Source organism: Canis lupus, chromosome 9 (genome assembly GCF_011100685.1).
Source record: "Canis lupus familiaris isolate Mischka breed German Shepherd chromosome 9, alternate assembly UU_Cfam_GSD_1.0, whole genome shotgun sequence".
Taxonomy (NCBI): Eukaryota; Metazoa; Chordata; class Mammalia; order Carnivora; family Canidae; genus Canis; species Canis lupus.
This window is the reverse complement of record NC_049230.1, coordinates 57,487,142-57,510,274: the sequence shown is the minus strand read 5'-3', so window position 1 is coordinate 57,510,274 and position 23,133 is coordinate 57,487,142. Positions and strand designations below refer to the sequence as shown.

The 23,133-nt window shown below is 41.3% G+C and overlaps 1 protein-coding gene across 4 annotated transcripts in view; it reads left to right on the top strand.

Annotated features, from left to right (window-relative positions):
* The window catches only part of PBX3 (PBX homeobox 3), a 231,182-nt gene that overhangs the window by 5,824 nt on the left and 202,225 nt on the right, over positions 1–23,133 (top strand). Inside the window, exons 1-2 of one of the 4 annotated variants that reach the window (XM_038549344.1) lie at positions 7,943–8,203; positions 9,126–9,199. In XM_038549344.1, coding sequence (XP_038405272.1) covers positions 8,004–8,203; positions 9,126–9,199 — 274 coding nt within the window. In that variant the 5' untranslated portion in view covers positions 7,943–8,003. Of the gene's footprint in view, positions 1–7,942; positions 8,204–8,503; positions 8,596–9,125; positions 9,200–23,133 lie in introns of those variants that run through there. The other 3 variants (XM_038549346.1, XM_038549345.1, XM_038549347.1) reach the window with 3 other exon arrangements.

Sequence of the window (23,133 nt, the reverse complement as noted above, 5' to 3'; positions counted from 1 at the left end):
TGATTTAATCTGTCATTGAGAATTAAATTTGGAGGATACATTAGGCTGCTTTTAAGATGATGCTTATCTTTGCCTATATGGACCTTCTACCTCCACATGCAAGATGCCTGTCTTAGGTTGGGCTGCTATAACAAAATACCATAAACTGAATGGTTTAAATAACAGACATTTATTTCTCCTAGTTCTGGAGGCTGGGAAGTCTGAGTTCAAGGTGTGAGTATGGTCAGTTCTGGTAAGTTCTACTCGGCTTGTAGAGGACTGCCTTCTCACTCTATTCACATATGGCAGAGACACACTGGTGTCTTTTCCTCCTTTTATAAGAACACGAATCCTATTATGGGGTCTCCATTTTCATGATCTAACTGAAACCTAATTAGCCTCCCCCAAAGATACACCTCCTAATGCTATCACATCGAAGGTTATGGCTTCAATGTATGAATTTGGGGGGAGGTGCAAATATTTAGTCCATAACAGTTCCAGTGACCCTTATCTCCTGATATTCATGTTCTGTGTAATCCTCTCCCCTGGAGTGTGGGTTGTATCTAATAGCTTGCTTCTAATAGAGAACACAGCAAAAGTGTTAGAATGCCACTTAGGAGATTAGGTCACAAAAAGACTGACCCTGCATCTTGCTTGCTCTCCATCTTGCTTTGCTCTCTGGCTTTCTCACTCTTTTCAGAGCCAGCTGCTATATTGTGAGCTGTCCCTCAAAGGGGACCATGGGTCAAGGAACCAATGTCTCTGGCCAGTAGTCATTGAGCACCTCAGACCTGCCAACAGCCATGTGAGCGGGGAAGTGGATCTTCCCCCTAATGAGCCTTGAAGTGACTACAAATCCGGCTGTCACCTTCACCTCATGAGAGACTCTAAACCAGCGGCACCCAGCTAAGCTGCATCCAAATTCCTAACACAGAGAAACTTAGTCTAAGATAATAAATGTTTGTTGTTTTAAGCCAACAAGTTTTGGGCTGATTTATTACTTAGCAACAGATAATTAATGCAGAGCCCAATAAGACTGCCCTTATTTCAGATGGCGGCCAAAGTTCAAGGGTCCCCAGACCACCTGCACTGCTACTCAACTGGCTGCAAACTTGGTATTCCCATGATCCTCTTAGGTTCAATAATTCACTAAATGACAAAGAACTCTGAAATGATTATAGTTTTATTACAAAGGATATAAATCAGAACCAGTCAAATGAAGAGACACATAGGTCAAGGTTTTTAGTGGGTACCAAATGCGGAGCTTCCAGGCTCTCTCCCCATGTTGTGAGAGCACATAATTTTTCTGGTGCATCAATGTATTCCCCTCAAGGAAGCTCCACTGAGCTTTGATGTCCAGAGTTTTTATTAGGATTTCATCACCTAGGCATGATTGGTTGGTTCATTGCCTACATAATTGAACTCAATGTCCAGCTGCTTTGCGATCCTGGGAGAATGAAGTGGCTCAAAACCCCAACCCTCTAATTGCATAATTGGTCTTTCTGGTCATCAGTCCATATCCTAAGTCTTGTTAGCACAAACTCAGATGTGATCCAAGGGGCTCATGAACAACAGAGACATTCCTCTCACTTGGGAAATGGCAAAGGTCTTAGAAGTTACCTCCTAGGAACCCAGGGCAAAGATCAGGCAATTTTTTTCTTTTATTATATAACATCTTCCAACCTGTAGGGGCTCCTACTATGTACCAGGCACTATGGTAGGCTATTCTTCTAACCACCATTCCTTTATGTAATTATAGTGCTAGATCAGCTTTGCTGCAAGTAACAGGAAACCCAAACCAATAGAAATTTAAAAATAGGAATTAAATTTTCTCACATAACTAGAAACCTGGCAGTAAGCAATTATTGGTTTTGTTCAGATAGTCAACAATGTCTGCAGGCACCTAGGCTTTTCCTGTCTTTCTGCTCCACTTACCATGTTTATTTTTGTTTTTAATAAATGTTTTATTTTGGAAAATTTACAGAGAAAGGAGTAGTACAGAATTCTCTAATACCTCCTACCTTGTTTCCCTATTATTAACATCTTCTGTTAATATGGTGCATTTGTTACAATTAATGAAATGATAGCGATACATTGTTATTAACTGAAGTCTGTAGTTTACCCAGATTTCCTTAGTTGTTACCTACTGCCCTTTTTCTGTTCCAGAATCCAATCCAGGATATCACTTTTAGTCATTTTATCTAGTTAGAGTCTTCTTGGTTATGATGGTTTATCAGATATTCTTTGTTTTTGTGATCTTGAGAGGAGTACTAGTCAGATATTTTGCAAAACATCCCTCAATTGAAATTTGTTTAATGTTTTTCTCATGATTAGACTGGGATTATGGGTTTGGAGGCGAGAGATCACAGAGATAAACCACCAAACTCATATTGTTCCCTCATTATCACAAGGTGGCTGCCACTATGCCCCAAGTCAGAATCACATTCAAAGGAGGAAAGAGGCAGAAGGAAGGAGAGAAGAGCCGTGTCTGCCCTTATGTTTATCAGAAAAATCATCCCGTCGTCCCTGTGCCTTGACAAGCTTAGCAAGCAGGGGATAGGATGTTCATAGTTGACTTAGTCCTTAACTGAGACTGAACACATTGCAACTGGAATAAAATCACAGTTATATCAGCATGGAAGGAAGTGGGCAAGCAACTGACAGTGTCAGGTTCGAGTGCCTACTGTGCATTCAACTGTATTGTACCAGGTGCTATGAGGGATGAAAGGACAGAGATTTGGGGCTTTCTATCAAACATTCCAGAAATTATGTATTTTGATAAATATTTAAGGACCTCATTATAAAAGGGTGCACTGTTATCCCACTGATTCTTCGGTTGCTCAAAGACATCCTCAGGAGATGAAGATTTGTCACATTTCACATGTGCTAGCAATTGTAAAGACCACTTCTAAAGAGTCATTTCTATAGTGAATGGAGCAATGATATGTTTGGGAGTAAGTATCTAGTCAGTTTCTCCAAAGTGACATCTTTCTTAGACGTCCAAGTTTTGTTGTTTTGGTTTCTTTAAGTCAAATCAATCATGTTATAGTCACACCTTGAAATACCTTGTCCTTAACATGCTTATGATCTAGATGAGAAAACAGGAGAACTGAGAGCAAACAACACAAGACTATTTGGTAGGGTAGCAAATTACACATTTTAGGCAATATGTTCTGAGAGTTTAGAGAAGATGAAGATCAGCAAAGGTAAGGTAGGCATGGTTAGGTAGGAAAGGCAGGCAGCAAGGCAAAGTCCTAGGTGGCCATGAAGAATGGCCTGGCTAGGCTTTGGTCTTCATTTCTCTCCTCCATTGGCATGAGACCCAGATTCCTCTAAAAGAGTTGTTTATCCTCTTTTATTAAGTATTGATTACTTATTTTCATTAATTTGCAGTTCACCTGTTAAGGCTTTGTGGTTTTTACTTAGTAATCTTGATTAAAAAACATATATATATATATATATATATATATATATATATATATATATATATATATATATAGCAATGTTTTATAGGGTGGGCTTCGCAGCCAGCCACACAGATCAAAATTTGAATCCAAGGTCCAGCACTTACTGGCTTTGTGGTCTTGTGTTAGTTCGTTACCCTCTTTCATTCTGTTTCCTTGCTTAATAATAACCTGACCTAGATAGTGCTGCTCTGGCTGAAATAAGATGAAATAAGGGGAACACAGAGCACAGTGTCCCACTCTAAGAGAGTGTTTGATAATGGCATCTGCTCTGATGATCACCACATTGATGAGAGAGGCAATGGTGATATTAATATGAACCTATGGAAAAGGATGGGTATGAGAAAACCTCTACTTGTCACGGTTTGTTTTTTTTTTTAAGATTTATTTATTTATTCATGAAAGACACACAGAGAGAAAGAGGCAGAGACACAGAGAAGTAGGCTCCATGCAGGGAGCCCCATGTGGACTCTATCCCAGGTCTCCAGGATCACGCCCTGGGCTGAAGGCATTGCTAAACCGCTGCGCCACCTGGGCTGCCCTTTTTAAGATTTATTTATTCATGAGAGACACAGACAGAGAGGCAGAGATATAGGCAGAGGGAGGAGCGGGCTCCTTGCAGGGAGCCTGATGCAAGACTCCATACCGTTCCCCGGACCACATGACCGGAGCCGAAGGCAGGTGCCCAACCGCTGAGCCACCCAGGTGTCCCATCACTGTTAACTTTACATGAATGTACACTCACCAAGAGTAACTTACATTTCCCTTGACTTTTTTTTCTTTCTTTTTTTTTAATAATCACTGCCTTAAAAAGAGCAAAGATGGATTCAGGTACTTAGGGAGGTTCTATTCTATTATAGAAGGCACCAAACCACGTGGCTCAGATTGCTGAACAGACAAGGCAACAATGTACATGAGAAACTGGCAGAGGCACAAGAGATCTTGGAACATGTGCAATTAATTGACACTGTTTATTCGGTCTTGGAAACTAATCTAAAAGAATTTACACTTTAAATCAATGGTGACTGCCAATGAGCCTATGAGGGAATCCTTGCTAGGACCCTCTGGCTTTAACTGCAACTCATATTGATAATAACAAAAAGAGAAGCCTCCCAAGCAGAAGGTCAATCTAACCTAATCACTTAATGCAGAATTATGATATCAAATTTCCACATCACTGAATGACCATGGGTTTAGAGGTGTGTGCCATAAAATAGCTGCGGGTGTTAGACATTTAACAAGTTGTTTTATTCCTAATTGCTGGCATTTGCTTAACTGTTTTCTTAATTCTAATTTATGTTTTTATGTTCCGGTTTGTTTACATAGCCCATAGATCCCAATTGCCTTTATTTGCTTAAGTGTTTCTTTAATTTTATTTACATTTTTATATATGTTGCTTTGCTTACATAACTCATTGTTTAGGAGCAGACTAGAAATAACCATAAATCCCCATTGCTAATTAGCTTCATCCTCATGACTGATTAGTCAAGATTATGAGCCTAGAAGAAGGGCAGGAAGGTGGCCTGAGAGTGAGTCATAGGATCAGTGAATTTTATAAATGGAAGGAATTTAGAGCTTAAGGTGTCTTTCCGATAGAATTCCGTGGTTTTACATCTTCAGCATTAGAGAATTGTGAGAAAGATGGGATGCTTACTCTTACTCCTTTATGCAAAAATGTAGAAGGATTTGGTAACAGCTTTGAAAAACAAGTTAAGAATAAACAGAAAGGCCAACCAATGATGACTATGAGTAACCCATAATGGGGGCTTGAAAGAAGAATCAGAAACTTGACATATGAATGGGCTATAGAAGAGCAGGGAATATTAATGAACATGAGGGGGCTTCTTTGGAAGTAAGCAGAATGGATTGTTTGGAACTCCCTCTCCAGCAGCTGTGCAGTTTAGTTTGTAAAGATTTTAGCTTGCCTAACTGTAAGGTTAGCTATTAGCTTTGCAGTGGGGAGTATTTAAAAGTACACACAACATATGAAGGAAAGAACCTGGAACCGAGTAGCCTGCTTCATTCCAAGAATCCATCTGGCATGTAAAGAACTGCTTGTCCTACATTAAACCCTGCAGAGTAAGAGCCATTTTTCATATCTCATACCCCTATTTTTGGTTTCAGATAAGACAGCCCTCTGAGTTTAGGGAAGGAACAAGACTTTTCAGAACCATCTAACTAAAGGACCCATCTAGGATGAGCTCCATGAATCTCAAAATGGAGACACGTGGAAGTTGTTTGGGAAATGGGTTTAAAAGAAAGCTCAAGGGGCAGCCCGTGTGGCTCAGCTGTTTAGCGCCTGCCTTTGGCCCAGGGCGTGATCCTGGAGACCCGGGATCGCGTCCCACGTCGGGCTTCCCGCATGGAGCCTGCTTCTCCCTCTGCCTGTGTCTCTGCCTCCCTCTGTGTCTCTCATGAATAAATAAATAAAAATCTTTAAATAAAAAAGAAAAGAAAGCTCAAGTGACCGCAAGAGCGGGAAGTCTAGATCCCCAAATAATGTGTCTTTAGTCATTTGTAGACAGAGAACAATGTAAGAAAAGGTGTTTTGGATGTGAAAATCCGTAGCCGGGGTCCCCAACATTAAATGACTCCTGGTGATGGGGCAGGTTGATAAGTGAAATCCAGTCTATCGTAAGGTAAACTTATCTTTGTAATAAAGAGCTCGTTTTCGCAACTTTGGCCCATCTGGAGGCAGCTGAAGGCAAACCCTAAAAAAAAAAAAAAAAAAATAAATAAGTAAATAAATAAGTAAATAAATAAATAAATAAATAAATAAATAAATAAATAAATAAATAAATAAATAAAAATAAAGGCAAACCCTGCCAAAGGAGCAATCCCTGGATTATCAAGAATTGCAGACTGTGAGCTGTTGCGAGGCCTGCACTGGTGCTGGACGTCAGGCCGTTTCCCTCCTCCCACAGCCACCTCCCTCTGACACATTTCCCAACGCTCCCGTTTCAAGAGAAAGTGTCTGGCACTCAGATCCGCTCCAAGCAGACGCAGACCTGCAGCAAGCGGGACAACGGGCTCCCGCCCCGCCTGGTCACCTCGGGAGGGACGGCGCAGGGCCCGAGCGCAGCGCCCACCCGGAGCGGCGCCCTCTCGGTCCCTACGGTGATCCCGGGAGGGGCGGGTCCCCGTCCGCGGCTTCCCCGCCTCCGCCCAGGACAGTTCGAATGCTCCAATCGGGACAGCGCGTTCCTGCCTCTGTCCCGCCCCGTTCGGCTCCGAGCGCAGCACGATTGGCCTGGGACGGGCAGCGGAACCCCGAGGGGACCACCTCCTGACGGCGAGGGCGGGAAAGCGTGCCAGGCGCTGCCCTAGGCGTGAAGCGCGCGGCGCTGCGGGCGGGCACACGGGGGGCTTTGGAGCGACTTGCCCCGTGTCCCGTACGCGACTCCTCGCACCCGGGACTGTGCACAGCAGCGGCCAGGAGCCCGGGCGGGCGCGGGGCAGAGCGCTTGCAGGCCGGGGCGGCTGCTCTGGCGGGCCCAGGACGCACGCAGGCGTGAGGAGACCGCGGCGCGCTCCCGGGCGCTGGGGACCCGAGGCCGGAGAGGCCGGGCCGCGGCTCGGGGGAGGCGCCAGCGGCGGCGGCGGGAGGCGCAGCGGCCAATGAGCGCGCGCGCCGCCCTCGGGGGCGGGGCGTGCGGCGCGCTGCCCGCCCCCCCCCGCCCCCGCCCCTCCCCCCCGGCGCCGGGGCCGCAGTGAGTGAGTGGCACTGGCAGCCTGTCAATCCCTCAGTCGAGCGGCCTCCGAGCCCGGTTCGCGGCGGCGGCTGGCAGGGCGCGCGGCTCCGGCAGCGGCGGCGGCGACTCCTCCCGCCCCACAGTCTGCTGTCCGCCCGGCGCGCGGCCCGCCGGGGCCCTCCACTGGGCTCCGCGCCCCGCTGCGCCGGCCCGCCCGCTCCCAAACTTTCCTCCTCCGCCCCCTTCGCTCCCCTCGGCCCGCCCGCCGGCCTCCTCCTCCTCCTCCTCCTCCTCCGCCGCCGCCGCCGCCGCCGCCTGCCGCCGCCGCTCCCTCCCCCGGGGCCACCGGGGCTCGGATCCCGCCCGGCCGAGGCGGCGGCGGCGGCGGCGGCCGGGGGAGGGGAGTGCGCGGGCTGGGAGGGGGGCGGCGGGCGTCCCGGCAACTCGGCGGGCTCTGAGGAGCAAGTTGCGCGGGGCCGCCCGGCGGGGCGCGCGGCGGCGAGGAGGCGGCGCGGCGGCCGCGTGAGGGCAGCGGGCGCCGCTGCCTCCGCCTCCGCCACCGCCACAGCCACCGCCGCGGAGCCCGGCGCTTCCGCCCGGCGCTTCTCCTCAGCCTCGGCGGCGGCGGAAGCCGGAGCCGGGCGCCCGTCCGCGCCGCCTCAGCCGCGAGCCCCGCCGGCCGGGCCGCCCCCTCCCCGCGCGGGCGGGGAGCGCGCGGCCGCCTCCCCCTCCCCCTCCCCTCCCCCTCCCCCTCTTTCTTCTCCTCCCTCGTCGCCGCCGCCGCCGCCGCCGCCGCCGCCGCCGCCGCCGCCGCCTCAGCCTTCGCCGTAGCCGCCGCCGCCGCCCGCTCCCGCCCGCGCGCGGCGGGATGGACGATCAATCCAGGATGCTGCAGACTCTGGCCGGGGTGAACCTGGCCGGCCACTCGGTGCAGGGGGGCATGGCCCTGCCGCCTCCCCCGCACGGCCACGAAGGGGCGGACGGCGACGGCAGGAAGCAGGACATCGGCGACATCCTCCACCAGATCATGACCATCACCGACCAGAGCTTGGACGAGGCGCAAGCAAAGTTGGTGTCTCATTAAGCATCTTTTGTGTGCGTGCGGGAGCCGGGCCCGCGGCCGAGTCGGGGCCCCGGGGGCGGGGAACTTTCTCCGCAGACCGGCCGCCTGCCTGCCGGGGCCGCCGGGGGCCCTGCCCGCCCCCCCCGACGCGGGCGGGAGTCGGCAAAGTTGGTCCCGGGGCTCGGGACGGACGCGGTGCCCGCGGGTTCCCGGTGGTCCGCCTCCCGCGTCCGGCGCTCCCGCGGCCCGGCCCCCTCCCGCGGACTCCAAGCTCCCGCCCGGCCCCCGCGCGCGCTGCCCCGAGAGGGCCCCGGGCCGCGCTCGCGGGAAGTGCAACTTTCTCCCCCCGCCCGGAGTCGCGGCGCCGGGCGTCCCTCGGCGGCCGGACGGCCTCGCGGTGCGGGCGGCCGCCCCAGCCCGGCGGGCGCGGGGTGCCGGGCGGCTCCCTGGCGCGTCCGGGTGCGGGCGGCCAAGTTCTCGGGGAGGGAGGGCCGCCTCGCAAACTTTGCCGGGCTGTCACCGCCCGCTGGCCGCGCTCGGCCGGCCGCCGCCGCAGCGCCCGCTCCCCCTGCGGAGGGCGGAGGGCGGAGGGCGGACGCGGGAGCCGGTCCGCGCCGTCCCCTCCCTCGGGGCGCAGGGCTCCGCTCGGCTGTCGAGGCGCCCCGCTCGGGTTCGCGCCCTGCGGTCGCCGAGGCGGCCGCCCGCCGGACGGATGGGTCGCGCCTCGAACGGGCTGGAGCTTGAGCCGCCCGAGCTTGCGGGCTTTCGCTAACTAGTCAACTTGAGTTTCTGTTGACTTGCCCTGGTTCCAGGCGAGCCTTCCAAAAGAGAGGGCCGGGATTCAATCTTGGGTCGAACTTAAAGGAAGGCGCCATATTATTCCATAGGTGATGCTAATACCTTTGTATGTTGCGATTTGTCTTTTAGGAAACATGCTCTCAACTGTCACAGAATGAAACCTGCGCTCTTCAGCGTCCTGTGTGAGATCAAAGAGAAAACAGGTAAGAGGCTGCGCCCCGCAGCGGGCCTGGAGACCCCCGAGGTGGGGTCAGAGCTACTCCTTCCACTCTCCAGTTGAGAGCTGCTGCTTTTGGGCACCGCCATCTTTGATCATTCTCTCCTTCCCACCTCCTGGTCTTGAGGAAAAACTGCAATAAATCTGCTGGAGTCGATTTCTCAATTCCGCCCCTGGTATAAAATGAAGTGTAGATGCGGACGGGGCTGGGTCGCTGTCCCCAGGCGGCCGCCCCTGGCTGCAGGCAGGGAGGGGCCCCCCCCCACGAGCCGAGCGCCAGCCGCCTTGCCTTCTCCCGCTCCTTTCGCCTTGTTTGTATGTCAGTTTTTAAAAGGAGCAACGGGAGACTGGATGCCAGGGACCGAGTCCCTGGGAGAAGCATCTCCTAACTTTGTTTTACTTAGACACCCTAAGTAAGCTTCAGCTCCGCAGATAGATGCAATTGAACAGACTCCAGGAGGATGTCTGGATTAGGGTTTTAGTTGGAAAGGCTACTTTTAAGAAGCAGGAAAGGGTAATGATGTGTTTAGGCATACACAATGTATTACACCTATTACTTTCATTAAATTTTATGTTTGAAGTCATTACATTGTAAATACGTTTAATATGTTTTAGAAAGTAGAAAAAGGTTCACAGCAGGTTACACAATTTTTGAAGTGTTCAGTGCAGGGAACATATGAGAAAGACAGGTTTGACAGAAGTGCTGGAATAAAAACTACAAAAACATGAGTCTCTGACAGTTCATTTCAATTGAATTTTCTTGTTAGGCTTTTTAAAATTAAAGGTATTTTAGTTTTGAGGTGATAACTCAAGTGGAATCAGAAATTTAATTTAGGTGCTTTAGTTCGGATTTGGCGTTATCTGCCCTGTATTATGGCAAACAAGTGCATTAAACAAGCTTTACTGTTGATTTGTCTGGGGTGCGTGCTTGTGTGTGTGTGTGTGTGTGTGTGTGTGTGGTAGCTATATGGTATTATAAAGTTGCTGTTTTTTAAGTTGAGGCAGAGAAGAGAAAGTTAAAATCCAGGATATAGCAATATCCAAGTGATGCTTTTAAAAGATTAAATGTCATTGTATTTAAATCAAGTGTACAAATGATAGTACACTGAATATACTTGTTAGTTGGTAGGAGTATTGCCATCCCTTTAAGTAGATTTTTCACACTCAGTGCTATTCTAATTCTAAAAGTAATCAAGAGAAGATGATGGGTTATTGCTATCTATTAAAATGTATACTGAAACCATAATTAATAGAAAATATTGAGATCTTTAAAGAACAGTTTTCTTGCTTCTCATTCACATAGCATTCATGGTTTGTAAATGCTGAGTGATTCTTTTTAAGATAACATTTTACATTTTGAAAACTACAGGCATTTTAAATTACTAACTTTGTGTTGATTTTTAGCCACCTTTAGGAAGCATTGTGATTTAAAATGGTAGATAATTTTTGTCTGACTATAAAATGAGACATCAAACATTAAATCTTGAAGATTCTTAGTTTAGAAGCCTAAAAGTGTACAATTCTCAGTAAATTATGTTGCTTAATGTCCAAGGATTTTCTCGCTATCAGGGCTCCACTTCAGTTTCTGCTGACAGCTAAGCACTGGGGTATTGACTATGTTGTGAATATTAAGATTGATTCAACTTACACTGCATTATATTACTAGGGAGAGGAGATTGATATTCTTCTCCTATCACCCCCCATCTCGTTATTTGTATTTATTTTTTTGCCTTTTTAAAGTTTTGGCCTAGCCAGCTCGAGAACCAAACCCAGCAAACTGCTTTTCTTATTTGGACACTTAGCAGCAGGCCGAATTCAATTAGGAGGCATAAGTCCTCTAGTTGCTTATTTGCACAAGACTTAGTTACACTATTCTGAAAGGAAAGTATAGTCAGCCTAATGTCAAAGGTGAGTTACGAAAAAGAAACAAGTCTTTTCAGACTCTGGGATTACTGGCAGAGAGAGCTTCGGTCGGGCTCTTGCTATTTAGAAAGGAAGAGGTAGCTGACAAAGGAAGGAAATTTTTGTGTTTTGAAAATTGTTTCTGAGGCTTTCAGTGATAACTTGTAAATTAGATCCTCTTTTTATGCTTTGGCCAGCAGATTCAAGTTTGCACGTTATCTCTTTTGTAAAAAGCCAACAGCCGACAAAGAGTAAAAGGCAGCTGTCTGGGTAGAGGCATCTTCCTGCCTGCCTCTCTAAGCTGGAGAGGGACAGGATTTAAGTACCATATGATTGATGGGGGTGAAGCTCTTTCTCTCCTCTCCTTTCTACCCACCACCCATAGCTCCACCTCATCCTCCAAAACTAGTCTTAGAAAGAGACAGGGACGCTGGACCTTGTATCCTTGATTTGAAATAAAACATCTGTGTAGACATTAGTGTTACCAAGGCAAAGAACGCGGGGCAGCAAATTCCAGGCCTCCCCCTTTCTCCCCACATCTGTTCCCACAGTTGTGCTTTGGAAACATCATGAACTTATAAAATAATCATTGTAGAATATATGTATATTGCATAATGGTTTTCCTTTAGATCATTTTATTTAATCTTATAATGTGGCACCCAGAGATTATTTCTCTGCAATCTAGAGAAAGTTTACCTATTTGTAGCAGAAACTGGAATATTATGTGATGACTCTATTCTGCATAATGGAGGGGTAGGGGGTTGACTAGTGGGGAGGTGGGGGGGAAAAACTGTCACTTCAAGGGATAATGTCATTTCAGTTGTGCTTTTCCTAAAATAAGACAAAATCATTTAAAAAGAATTCCATGTATTTATAGATCTGCCAGTAGATTTTGAGGTTCCTGATCAGACAGTGAACACAGCCAGTTCTGATGCACATGAGGGATTTAGTTTGGAAAACCTCTTTTTTCTCTTCCACCACATATGAAAAGATATTTTTCCTTTCTGACAGGTAAATGGGTAATCTACCACAATTATATTATTTTCTTGTTCGGAGGTAGGGAAAGTATACTTTTACTATGAGATGCTTGCTATTTCTTGAAAATGTATTCTTTTGTAAAATTCATCGTACAATTATTTTTGGGTAGAAATGTCATCTTTCATTGAGTTGTAATATTTATGCATTTTGAAAGCAACTAAAGAGTTATAGGCTTTAAAATCAATATATTTGTCTATTTTTTTTAATTTGTTTATTTTCAACTAACTAAGCAACCAGCGAGGTAGTTGTTGATATGTTTAGATTTTCCCCCTTGATGACTTTTTTTTAGCCATATTTTACGATCTTTGTCTTATTTAATATCCCTGGTTCTCCAGGGTCTCCTCATCTACATACTTATTTTGGTGCATTCCCTCGCATCTTTTCGGCCACCTTAATCTTAATTGTTGAAGTACTTTCCTTTGTGAAATAGTCCATCCTCACAAATCTGCCTTCTTTCCAAAGCCTTTATTTATGAGAGTTCAAATGAAGAAAATGGTTCTTTTTGAGAAATAAATGCGCTTAAAAAGATTCTAATGAAAAATCCAACATTTTCGTATATAATCTGAATCATATTGTGAAAAAAATGTTTTGTATTTTAAAAAAAACAACACAACCTTTTCCTTTCTAAATGGTAGGTTAAAATACTCTATGTTGATAGCTGCCAACCAAACTCTGATTTATTGCCACCACAAACCCTAAATAGCATTCATTTACTAGTAATGTCTAATGGCATACATGATGGTTTGCCAGATTTGTGGCCTTTGTGAGGCTTATAAGCAGGACTGACTTGGGAAGATCATAAAACTTAATGAACTTCTCTACTGCAGGAGGTGTCCGCAGGGGAAGAGAAAGGCCTGCTTGGCTGGTTGGGCTGGTTGAAGTATTTTTTATGTTTAAGGAGAAGAAATGACTATTAAAAATGTTTTACTTTTAAAGGAACCGCCCCCCGCCCCCCCCAGCAAAAAACAAGTCATAGGAATTTTAGATATCAAAACTGAATCAAGAATGTAGCTTGTTATATGAGTTTTAGTATGCCTTTAGAATGTGATATATATGATTAAATCTTTTATCTTTGGTGCCATCAGTAGGACGAGGTTTCAGAGGGATAGAGTAGTACTCTCAGTGAACACCTCTATTTAATTCTGACCCTACAGGCTTAGAAACTCATTAGAGTCTTCTTTTTTTCTGTCTTCTTTTTTTTATGCTTCAATATTAAATTTGCTCTTTTTCTTTGTACAGTGCCATGTAATTCTTTAATTCCCAGTGTATAAAAACCAAATATTTCACAAAGTGAAAATTTAACAGGAAAGATGAAAACTGTTATGTATGGGACTAAATGCTATTGTATATATTGCATATATTCTTTTAAGTTGCTCTTGCAGTATGTCCAATATAGTTATCATTATTTGTCCTAGACTTTTAAAAGCAAATGCACCGTTCCACACATGATTCATTTTTGTGTTTTAATGAACTTATTTTCTGTTTTTTAAAAACTTTTTCTTATGGACAACTGGAAACATAAAAAACATGTAGAGCTAAGAAAAACTCGAACTCCCATGAACTAATTGCCTACTTTCAGCAGTTAGCAACACTTGGCCAATCTTGTTTTCTTTGTAACTCTCACCCTTTCCAAATTATTTTGAAGCAAATTGTAATGGACTTTTAACATTTAAAATTTCATATCAATTTTAGACATGTTACATTTTGTTTACATTGGAAATATTAAATAACTAAACAGGAAAAAGTATAAAGTCAGTATATCTTAGAAGTGTCATAAATTATATTGCTTTATCACAAATTTTTCCTTAAAACAATTTAGGAATGTTTTTATCAATTTTTTTTTTATTTTTATAGATTTGTATAACTCATTATAGTTTTTAAGGAGGTATTGAGGGAGGATGTAAAAGGGTGGTGTTTTTCTAACTTTTTTACTCTTCCTTTCTCATCTTTTTAAGATAATACACGCATTGTATTCATAGAATATCTAGAAAAAATCCTACTACCATACTGGTTTAGAACTTCATGATCTACAGTATCAAGTATTATATTATCTTAAAAATATGGGGATATCTTACAACTCTCTTTTTTAATTCCCAATAAAAATATATTGAACCTCTTGTCAGTGCTGACTTGATCTGTGCAAGTAATTCTTTCATGCCTCAGTTTTAGTGGAGTTCATTTTATTACAGATTTACGTAGTTTTGGTCATTTGCTTGGGACTTTACTATGTTATTTTATTAATTTACATAATTTTATTCCTAAGCAGAAGTGTATTAATACAATGGCAAAGGAAGCCCTGATTTGCCCTAAAGAGCGTAGTGTTTCACCGGCTTTCATAAAATATATCTGTGTACGTCTTTCATACTATAATCCTTTCCCTTTTAATTAATTTCACTTGTACTTCTAGATTTCAATTTATAAATTTTGTGAAAGGCTTCTTCCAAGACAGATTTAAGTTTAACTTGGATTATTTATATTTTGATATCTTATGGTGGCATTGTACAGGATGAAGTTCTGTTATATGAAGTATGGTCATAAAGAATTGAAACCGCATTTCATGAACCACACCCTAAATCAGTCATTTTATTTTATACTCATAACTTTGAGGTATCTATTCAGAATAAATACTTAAAACATCAGCACAAACACATAAAGTTAAATGAAGATTTTAGACTATATTTCCTCTATTCATGTACATGTGGACATCTTTAGGTATTTATTTCAATATTGACACTATAAGAATAATGTTTTATTTGTTTTCTCAGCAGGCTTGTGTTTTAGCCATTTATCAGTGTGATCAGCATGATTTAGGTAGTAACTGACTAACAAAGCTTGCACTCCCCCCCCCCCCATGTTGACCTTTTCAAGCATTTGCTCTACTTCAGTAGGCCATTTGAGTCTTTTGAGTAGGTAGTGAGGTAATTTACATCACTATGTAGTGTAAGTTGGTGGAAGTTTTCCAGACCTGGCTATCAGATTTTCTTACACTGTTACAGAAGTTAATCAAACAAATTGCTATCACAGCTAAGTGATAGTGTTGTTATATTTAGCAAATAAGTTAATAAGCAGTGCTTGAGCGAGTCACTGAAAAAATAAAGCATCTCTTTATGCCTTCCTCAGACACAGAACATATTCAAATAAATTTCAGTAATCTCCAAACTTAATTCTAATTATTGCCTTTGTAGGTAGAATAGTAACCAGAATCTCTTTATTTTTTTAACAATGTATTCCATAAATATAATATGTTTGTAGTTTTTGATGGTAATGGTAGTTTGCTTTGGTACTAAATCGGAGCGTATCTCTAAGCAAAGAATGGTGTGATAGAATGTTAAGTTGAACTGGCATAGGTTTTTTTTTTTTTTTTTTTAATGGACTGACTACATGATAGTAGCTGATTAAGACTGAAGACAATTAAAATTAATTTTGGATAAAAATAATTGTTAAAAGTTTTGTATTTTTTCTTGAGTTTAACTGCTTTAAAAATGTTAAGCTATTTTGAACAATAACCCTTTTTGTGTGATCATATTAATGAGGAATACAATGTAATCCTTTTAATGGTGATGATTCCTCACGATGTTTAAACCATTATTTGGGAGACTCAACATATGTTACGGCAAAATGATTTTTTTTGTGTATTTTGTTTTATGTGATACATCAGTTTTCAAAGCACATTTCATAGGCATCAGAGTCCAGCAGGTGGCTTTTTACATTAAAAAATTCATAAATTTTAAAATACCATAAAATTTTATTTCAAATTCAAATTAACTAATTGAGAATGTCAACATTTCCACTGTCTTCTCCATATTAACATTTATAATAGAACAAATGGTTGTATATAGGAATTATCTGCAACATAATCTAAATTAAGATTCTAAACAGGCATTACAGATGCTGGTAACTTTGGCAATTATCATTTTGTTTGGTGAACAGTAGTAAAACAGTGTGCGGTAAAAGTGTTTAGAGAGAGAGGATAAATAAATTGAACAGTTTTGCAATGCAAAGTGGTTTGTGGTGTTTTTGAGGATTTCTTGGCTCTCTCTTAACTGCTATTGTGAGCCTGGAGCAGATTTCCCCATTGCTAATGCCCTAGAAGTATTAATTCACTTTGATATGCTAATTAGAGGGCATTATGCAAGAAATGAGATTAAGTGGCAGCATGAAGCCATTTGCCTGTCAGTAAATTGAGAGCTTTAGCATCAGGAGGAGCTTTGTTTTTTTTTTTTTTGAGTTTCTCTTGGTTTTGCATATAAATAAAATTGATTGAAAGGTCTAGAGAAGCTTCTAGAACATTGGTATATTTCCCCCTACCTTATGATTATTTAAATGTGGTGTTACAGAATTTTTCTGAATATTAATTGACCTAATTGGAGATACAAATAGGCAGTTTTTATTGTAATCTCTCTGTATGAAAGTATACCAGGAATTTTGTTTCGTCTCATCTTTTTTTTTTTCCTAAAGCCTAATTTCAGCAACATGGCTAGTAAACTGTTATCACCTCTTTTCAGAGTGTAAACTTGTGTGTGTTTGTGCAGCAATGTCTTCACTAAACTGAACTTCACAAGAATATTTTCTTGAGTAGGGAAAAAAGGAGTAAGTTGTTGCCTTGGGCTTTAGAAAACTATATTAAATGAGCACTAAGAAAAAAAAAAAAAAATAAATGAGCACTAAGACTGAGACTTTAAACCTAAAAGCAGGAACAATTAGAATTAGTGGTTATACTCTGTACTTTACACACCTGTGGAATTTATATTTCAGCATGTATGTGTTGTCATAAGATCACTGCATTTCTTAATTTTCATGTTGAAGTGTGTTTTATACTTGATTCTGATTTTGCTAACTGTAGTGGTTTAAGCCAGACCTTTGATTTTTCTCTCTATAAAGCTACTATGTGATTTTCTATATTTTGTGGGGAGATGTATGAATGAATATTGGAATTGGAGTAATGGTCTGGGAGGAGGACAGAACTTCTCTGGGCCTATGAAGAATTTAAGATTTTCTTAAACATGGAACTCTGTTTTACCTCTATAAACCATTGCTAGAAGTAGAATTGCCAGACCCTTCCCTAACTGCTACCAGGCTGTGGTTAGATAGGAGAGAGTTTGGATGAAGCATTTATACTGAGGCTTGGTTCTAGTGCCTGAATTCCACTCCTGTGGCTGTGACTCTAGACCTAGTAAACCATAACTTCTCTTCAGAGCCATATGGATTATTTAGTCACCACAGCTGCCGTGCATACACACTACCAAGGCTGGCATCTCCTCTGTGTGCATGTATGGTGCCTGTTAATGTTAATGGGAGTTAGGAATGTGCACACAGAGAGGGCAATGAGAGTCTCTCTTGAGACAAAAGTCCTGGTTACATTTCTCGGTAAAGAGGACTTAGTGTACCTACATATTAGCTGGTCTTCTAAATGAAATAACTTACTTACTTTAAATTCTCATTCCCTTCTCCCTGAACTAGTTAAATCAATGAATCCTCATTAGTCTATGATTACTTGGAAAATTTCATTTAAAGCGCATGAAGTTATTTTTGATTGAAATGGGAACAAAAAGCTTTTGAAATTGCATATTATTATTTTTTTTACATAAAAGGTGTTTACAGGCTTTCAAATGTGCAAAAAGCCTTGCATGTAGGAATTTATAGAGAAGTTACTGAGAGGGACCCCAGAAATACTTGACTGACATTTGTTGGGGGGAAATCAATGCATTTAAAAATATATGTGTAAGTGGAATGGCAAGCTTATATGTGATGTTATGTAGAAACTTTTACTATCTTAGTGTCTTCAAATGAAGAAGAATTGAATCAGGTGGTCTCATAAGTTTCTTTTTCCACCACACTTCTCAAAAAAAAAAAAAAAACCACATACATACTAAGGATGAAGGTAGTTGGAATTCATAGTCAGATATATCATTTTCAACTTGGAATAGGAACTAGAACAGGAAATTGATTTTATATTTATTATGAAAGCAAGAACTCTTCCACCAACTGACAGCTATCCATGTATAGTTTTGTGATAATTGTTCACAGACATTACTCTGCAGTTGGCCCAGATTATTTATAATGTTGATCGGGAGCATTTGTCCATTAAAAGGTATGCGTATAATGAATATCCTTAATTAAATCCAGTCATATTGGAATATTTTATTTTTCTTTTACATTGGATCTTCGCTTTAGGATTAACTGTCAGTATTGGTAAGAACAAGTTACAATAGATTGTGCAATGATTTCTCTGGCTTCATGGATGTATTTATTACTATTTTTCAACAAATTATACTAACATGAAAAGTTGTGTTTGAAATGATTGTGTGCTAGATAAGGCGATACATTACAGGAATGGTTGGGTTTATGGAGCTTTATGTAGAGGTTTTCCCAGAAATTATAGCACAGGGCTGTCACTATAAAACCCAGTGATACAGTTGGTAATAACATGCAGTGAAGATATTTTTAGATTTTCACTTGTTATTCAAATAAGTGAGAACCCTCCAGTTTTTCTCATATTTCTTTGTTGGAATCAGTGGAGGAAAAAAAATGAAGGAAATTCTTTTAACTGTGTATGGGATGTGGGTGTTGGATGTGGCTGAATTTCCTCTTGTTCACCACTTGTTAGAGGAGTGATGTGATATTGAGGATATCCTTAGGAACTTACTGACTTCTTGGTTCTTGACCTTTTGACTGTGATCACGTATAGAAATGGAATCTCTGAAAATGAAATGATGGACTCTATAAACCTAAATTCTATTCTGTTAATGTATTACATGAACTGATTTTGATTTACCTAGATAAATGACATTCTGTGTTCAATGAAGGAAACATTTCTTCCTTTTGGTATAATCAAGCTAATAATGTTATAGTTTCTAATATTAAACCAATTCTTTTTTTTGACTGATTATCATTATGGCTTTTTAGTTACTGTGATTGTTATGTCACTTTTAAATTTCTAATGTTTTACAAAATACTGGCTTAATACTGGCCAAATAGGTAAGAGTGTTTTCCAGAATTAAACTACACTCTGTGTGTACGTTGTTTTAATTTGAATATTAGGAGTTTAAAGTTTATACTCAACTGACAGTTATTCAGTGAGTAGATTATTTTAGAAGTACATTTTCCCATTTGAGAAAGCAGCTGTCAACCATTGTAATGTGAGAAAAAAGATGTTTACTCCTATAAGTTTTCCTTTTCAATTTTAAACGTTAGAATTAATGGCCACGCTATAGAATTTCTAAATCTATTCATCCTTAAGCAATTATAATTTGCTAAATTTAGCTGAGTGGAAAGGCAGGGCTCTCTCTCCCCTCCAGAAGATTCTATTCATTTAATGATGATAACAAAAAACTGCTATCATGTACTGAGGACAATCTGTGTGTCAGGTGTCATGCTGAGTGTTTTAAGCACATTAAAAAAAATATTTACACTTTGAAGTTTAAAACATGATACATGCTTTTTGGGAAAAATTCATATAATGTAGATGATGTTATAATATCTCTTATACTTGCAGCAACCCTCCAAGGTAGGTATTTTACTTGTCAATTTGTGGATGAGGAAATCAACATCTCAGAGGTTAAGTAATTTGCCCATGGCCCCATAGTCAAGTGGCAACCCAGGCTTTTCTTGCTCCAGAAGTGGAGGCAGAATCTCTTTCAGCTCTGGCCAGGAAAGTCCGTGGAAATTGATGATTCAAAGAAGATGGCAAAACCTGATCTTAAAAAAATGTGGTCAAGTCCAAAGTGACACTGAGTGTCAACAGAGCTGTGGTCAGCACTAGTGTAAATATTTGTAAACAACCATGTTTTACAGACTTAAGTTTAATGGCAAAAATCTGCCCCAAATGCCTTAGTAAATATATGCTGGAGAACAGAAGCCTATTCACTGAAGAAACAATTGACTTTAGCTTCTCTGTTGTTAAAGTGGCCTCTAGTGATGGTGCTGCAGTGACTAGATAGAGCAGAGGAGAATGGCTTCCTCCTGGCTGGTGGGCTGGCAGTTTCACTGGCACTGCCAAATGTACTTCCTATTTGTTGTGCAAGGGAATTGGAACAGTGAGGCATTTATCATATCATCCCCTACTCCTCATGCAAGCAAAAAAGGAGAAGTTGTCAATGAAAGAAAAAGAACTGTAATCGCACATTTACATATGCTTCTAATTGTTGATTTGGGGATTTTCTATGAATATAGCTTCACAAAACAGATGCTGTTTAAGAAAAGGGGGAACATAATTTTGTGGGCAATGAATTAAGTGTTTTTGTGGCCCTCTCATCCGTAGCTAGGAGCAGTTTGTGGACCGCGTCTGTGAACGCGGCTCATAATTGTTTTTCACACATAAGTTATGCAAATGAGCTTTTATGGCAACTGGCATAACAATTAGCATCCTCCAGCAATATTTTAGCAGGTTAATTGCAAAATTTCTAAATTGTACATCTGACTTGTTAATTAGGCATGACAGAGGTGGTAAAATAGTTATCTTCAGGCAGTGGCAGCCAGGAGCTGCTTGAAATGCAAAGAGCAACGATTGATTGGATTTGAGGGTTACAATTGTGGGAGCACTGCTGTTGTCAAGTGCCGCTGAGCAGCTCTGCTCCATCAGTTGCCTCAGAGCAAGAACCACGTAGTTGCTGCGAGTATCCTGCCATTTACAAATCTGCTTTATTTAACTCTACAACTCTCCCATTCCAACCTATCCGAACTGCTCATTTCATACAGTTTGTTCTGCACTAGGATCATTGAAATGAAACGGCAACACTAAAATTATTTTGTGCTTGAATTTCAGGACCCTAGAAGTTTACTTTCTATTTTAAAGTCCATCTCTGTATGTTTCGCTTAAAAAAAAAGTGCAGATACAGATTTCCTGTTTGTTTTTTTAAATTGTCAATTTCAGTTCTCAGGCTTTAAATGTGCTTCTTTGCTTTTTAAATGATTTAACTTTTAAACATTTCCTTTTGTGCTTCACATTTTAATTTAAAAAAATTTTTAAAAAATATTTTATTTATTCATGAGACACACACAGAGAGAGAGAGAGAGAGAGAGAGAGAGGCAGAGACACAGGCAGAGGGAGAAGCAGGCTCCATGCAGGGAGCCCGACATGGGACTCGATCCTGGGTCACCAGGATCAGGCCCTGGGCTGAAGGCGGCGCTAAACCGCTAAGCCACCAGGGCTGCCCTTCACATTTTAATTGTAAGAAAATATTGTTATCTATATTTTAGTCCTAGTTCTGTAGATGTAGGAGAGGTAAATAATTCAACATAAGTGTTGCGTACACTGGACAAGTTTACTTTGTGGAATTTATAAAATAATCAGCATAGCATATTATTGTGATATTGTATATCTCTAATAGAATTTGTCTATCTGCTGTATATTTTTTAAAACATTTTTTTCAAAATCTATTTAAATTTCTGTGGTCTGTTTCATAGTTTGAATTAGATGGTAGCAATAATTTGGTAAACAGTGAACAGTGTGATGGCACATGTGTATCTGATTGTGCCAAAATGAGCCATGCCTTTTGTGTTTAAATTAGCCTAATTACATTTTTCTGTGCATATAGTAACTACAAGTACACCGAATAGGAAGTTAAGCATGTGTGAAATTTGATGTCACCTTTGAATTCACATATATTCTCTTGATTAAGCCACATTGTGTTTAATGCTGAAATGTTATATTTTCATTTAAAAAGTAAATGTTCTACATGTGCAGCTGTACCAATATTTAACATTTTCTTGTGACATGTGTATATGGAGGAAGTGCCATTTATGATATGTTGTCATCAATAATTTTGTCACTGAGAATAAAAGGCTTTAAACTCATCCACCCACTGGAACGTTTTATCATATTTATTTTTAAGAGATATGAAATTAGTGAACAATTGAGCTCTTTATATGTAGGAGATGCAAATGTAACTGAATATTTACCATTAATGAAGTGCAACATAAATATCTCAGTGCCAATAAATTACACATAGCAATAGTGTATTCTACAGAGATCTAATATTTTTTCCCCCAAGATCCTTTAGCTACATTCTTTATTATGATCTAATTTACAGCCAATGGAGATATTAAATATTGGTTAACTTTTTAGAGTGATCTATTGAATTTGAAAATATTGTATTTTGAGTAAGAGTAAAACATCGTTCCAAGTCATTACATTTACTGATTAAATGCTCACTGATTTTTATCCGTCTCTGTATTCAACAATTCAAGCAAGAGTTTACTACAGTAATGCTTCAGTGGATAATATTTGGAATAGAGTAACCATTTTAATGAGGTTCATCGAGAGAGATTCAGCAGGGAGCATTTCAGGTGTATTATGGCTTTTGTCTTGTCATGATGCACATCTCTATAACATTAGAGAAAAGCTACAGAGCCCAACTCATCTCAGTTAAAAAAAATACAAAAGCCAAAACAATAAGCAAAACCACCTTTTAAGTAAAGTCTAAGTGGAAAGCTAGTAAGTATAGGTGACACTGCATGTTTTTAGGAAACTTGATAAGTAAATACCATTTCTGTAGGTTAAATTTCCATCACATTTTTTAACCATCCCAGTATTGATCACCCTATAGAGGAATGAGACTGAAGTCTGGTAGTTATTAGTATAAAGAGGGTCAGCTGCAGAGACTGGTACCAAGCAGAGGCTCTCATGGTAATGATGCTGCTATTTATAGATCCCCATTTCATTAGTTGCAGAGTTTCAAGGAAGAGATTTTCTCTAGGGGAAATGGATACTTGAAGTTCATTTTCTTCCTCACATTAAGGCAGAAACGTGAACAACCTTCAGTATAGGACATACGATTACAGTATTTTTACGGGACAGTTTATTCCCTAAATATATTTGCAACAGTAAATGTAAATTTAAAACATAATGTAGGAATTCAGAAATGCTAGTTGCCATTCTGGCTGAGTGCCACTTTACATACATTGTTTTATTACCTTTCTTGCTATATATTTATTTTAAAAATGATTAAATTTTCAGAAACTGTGCAAAGCTGAATACAA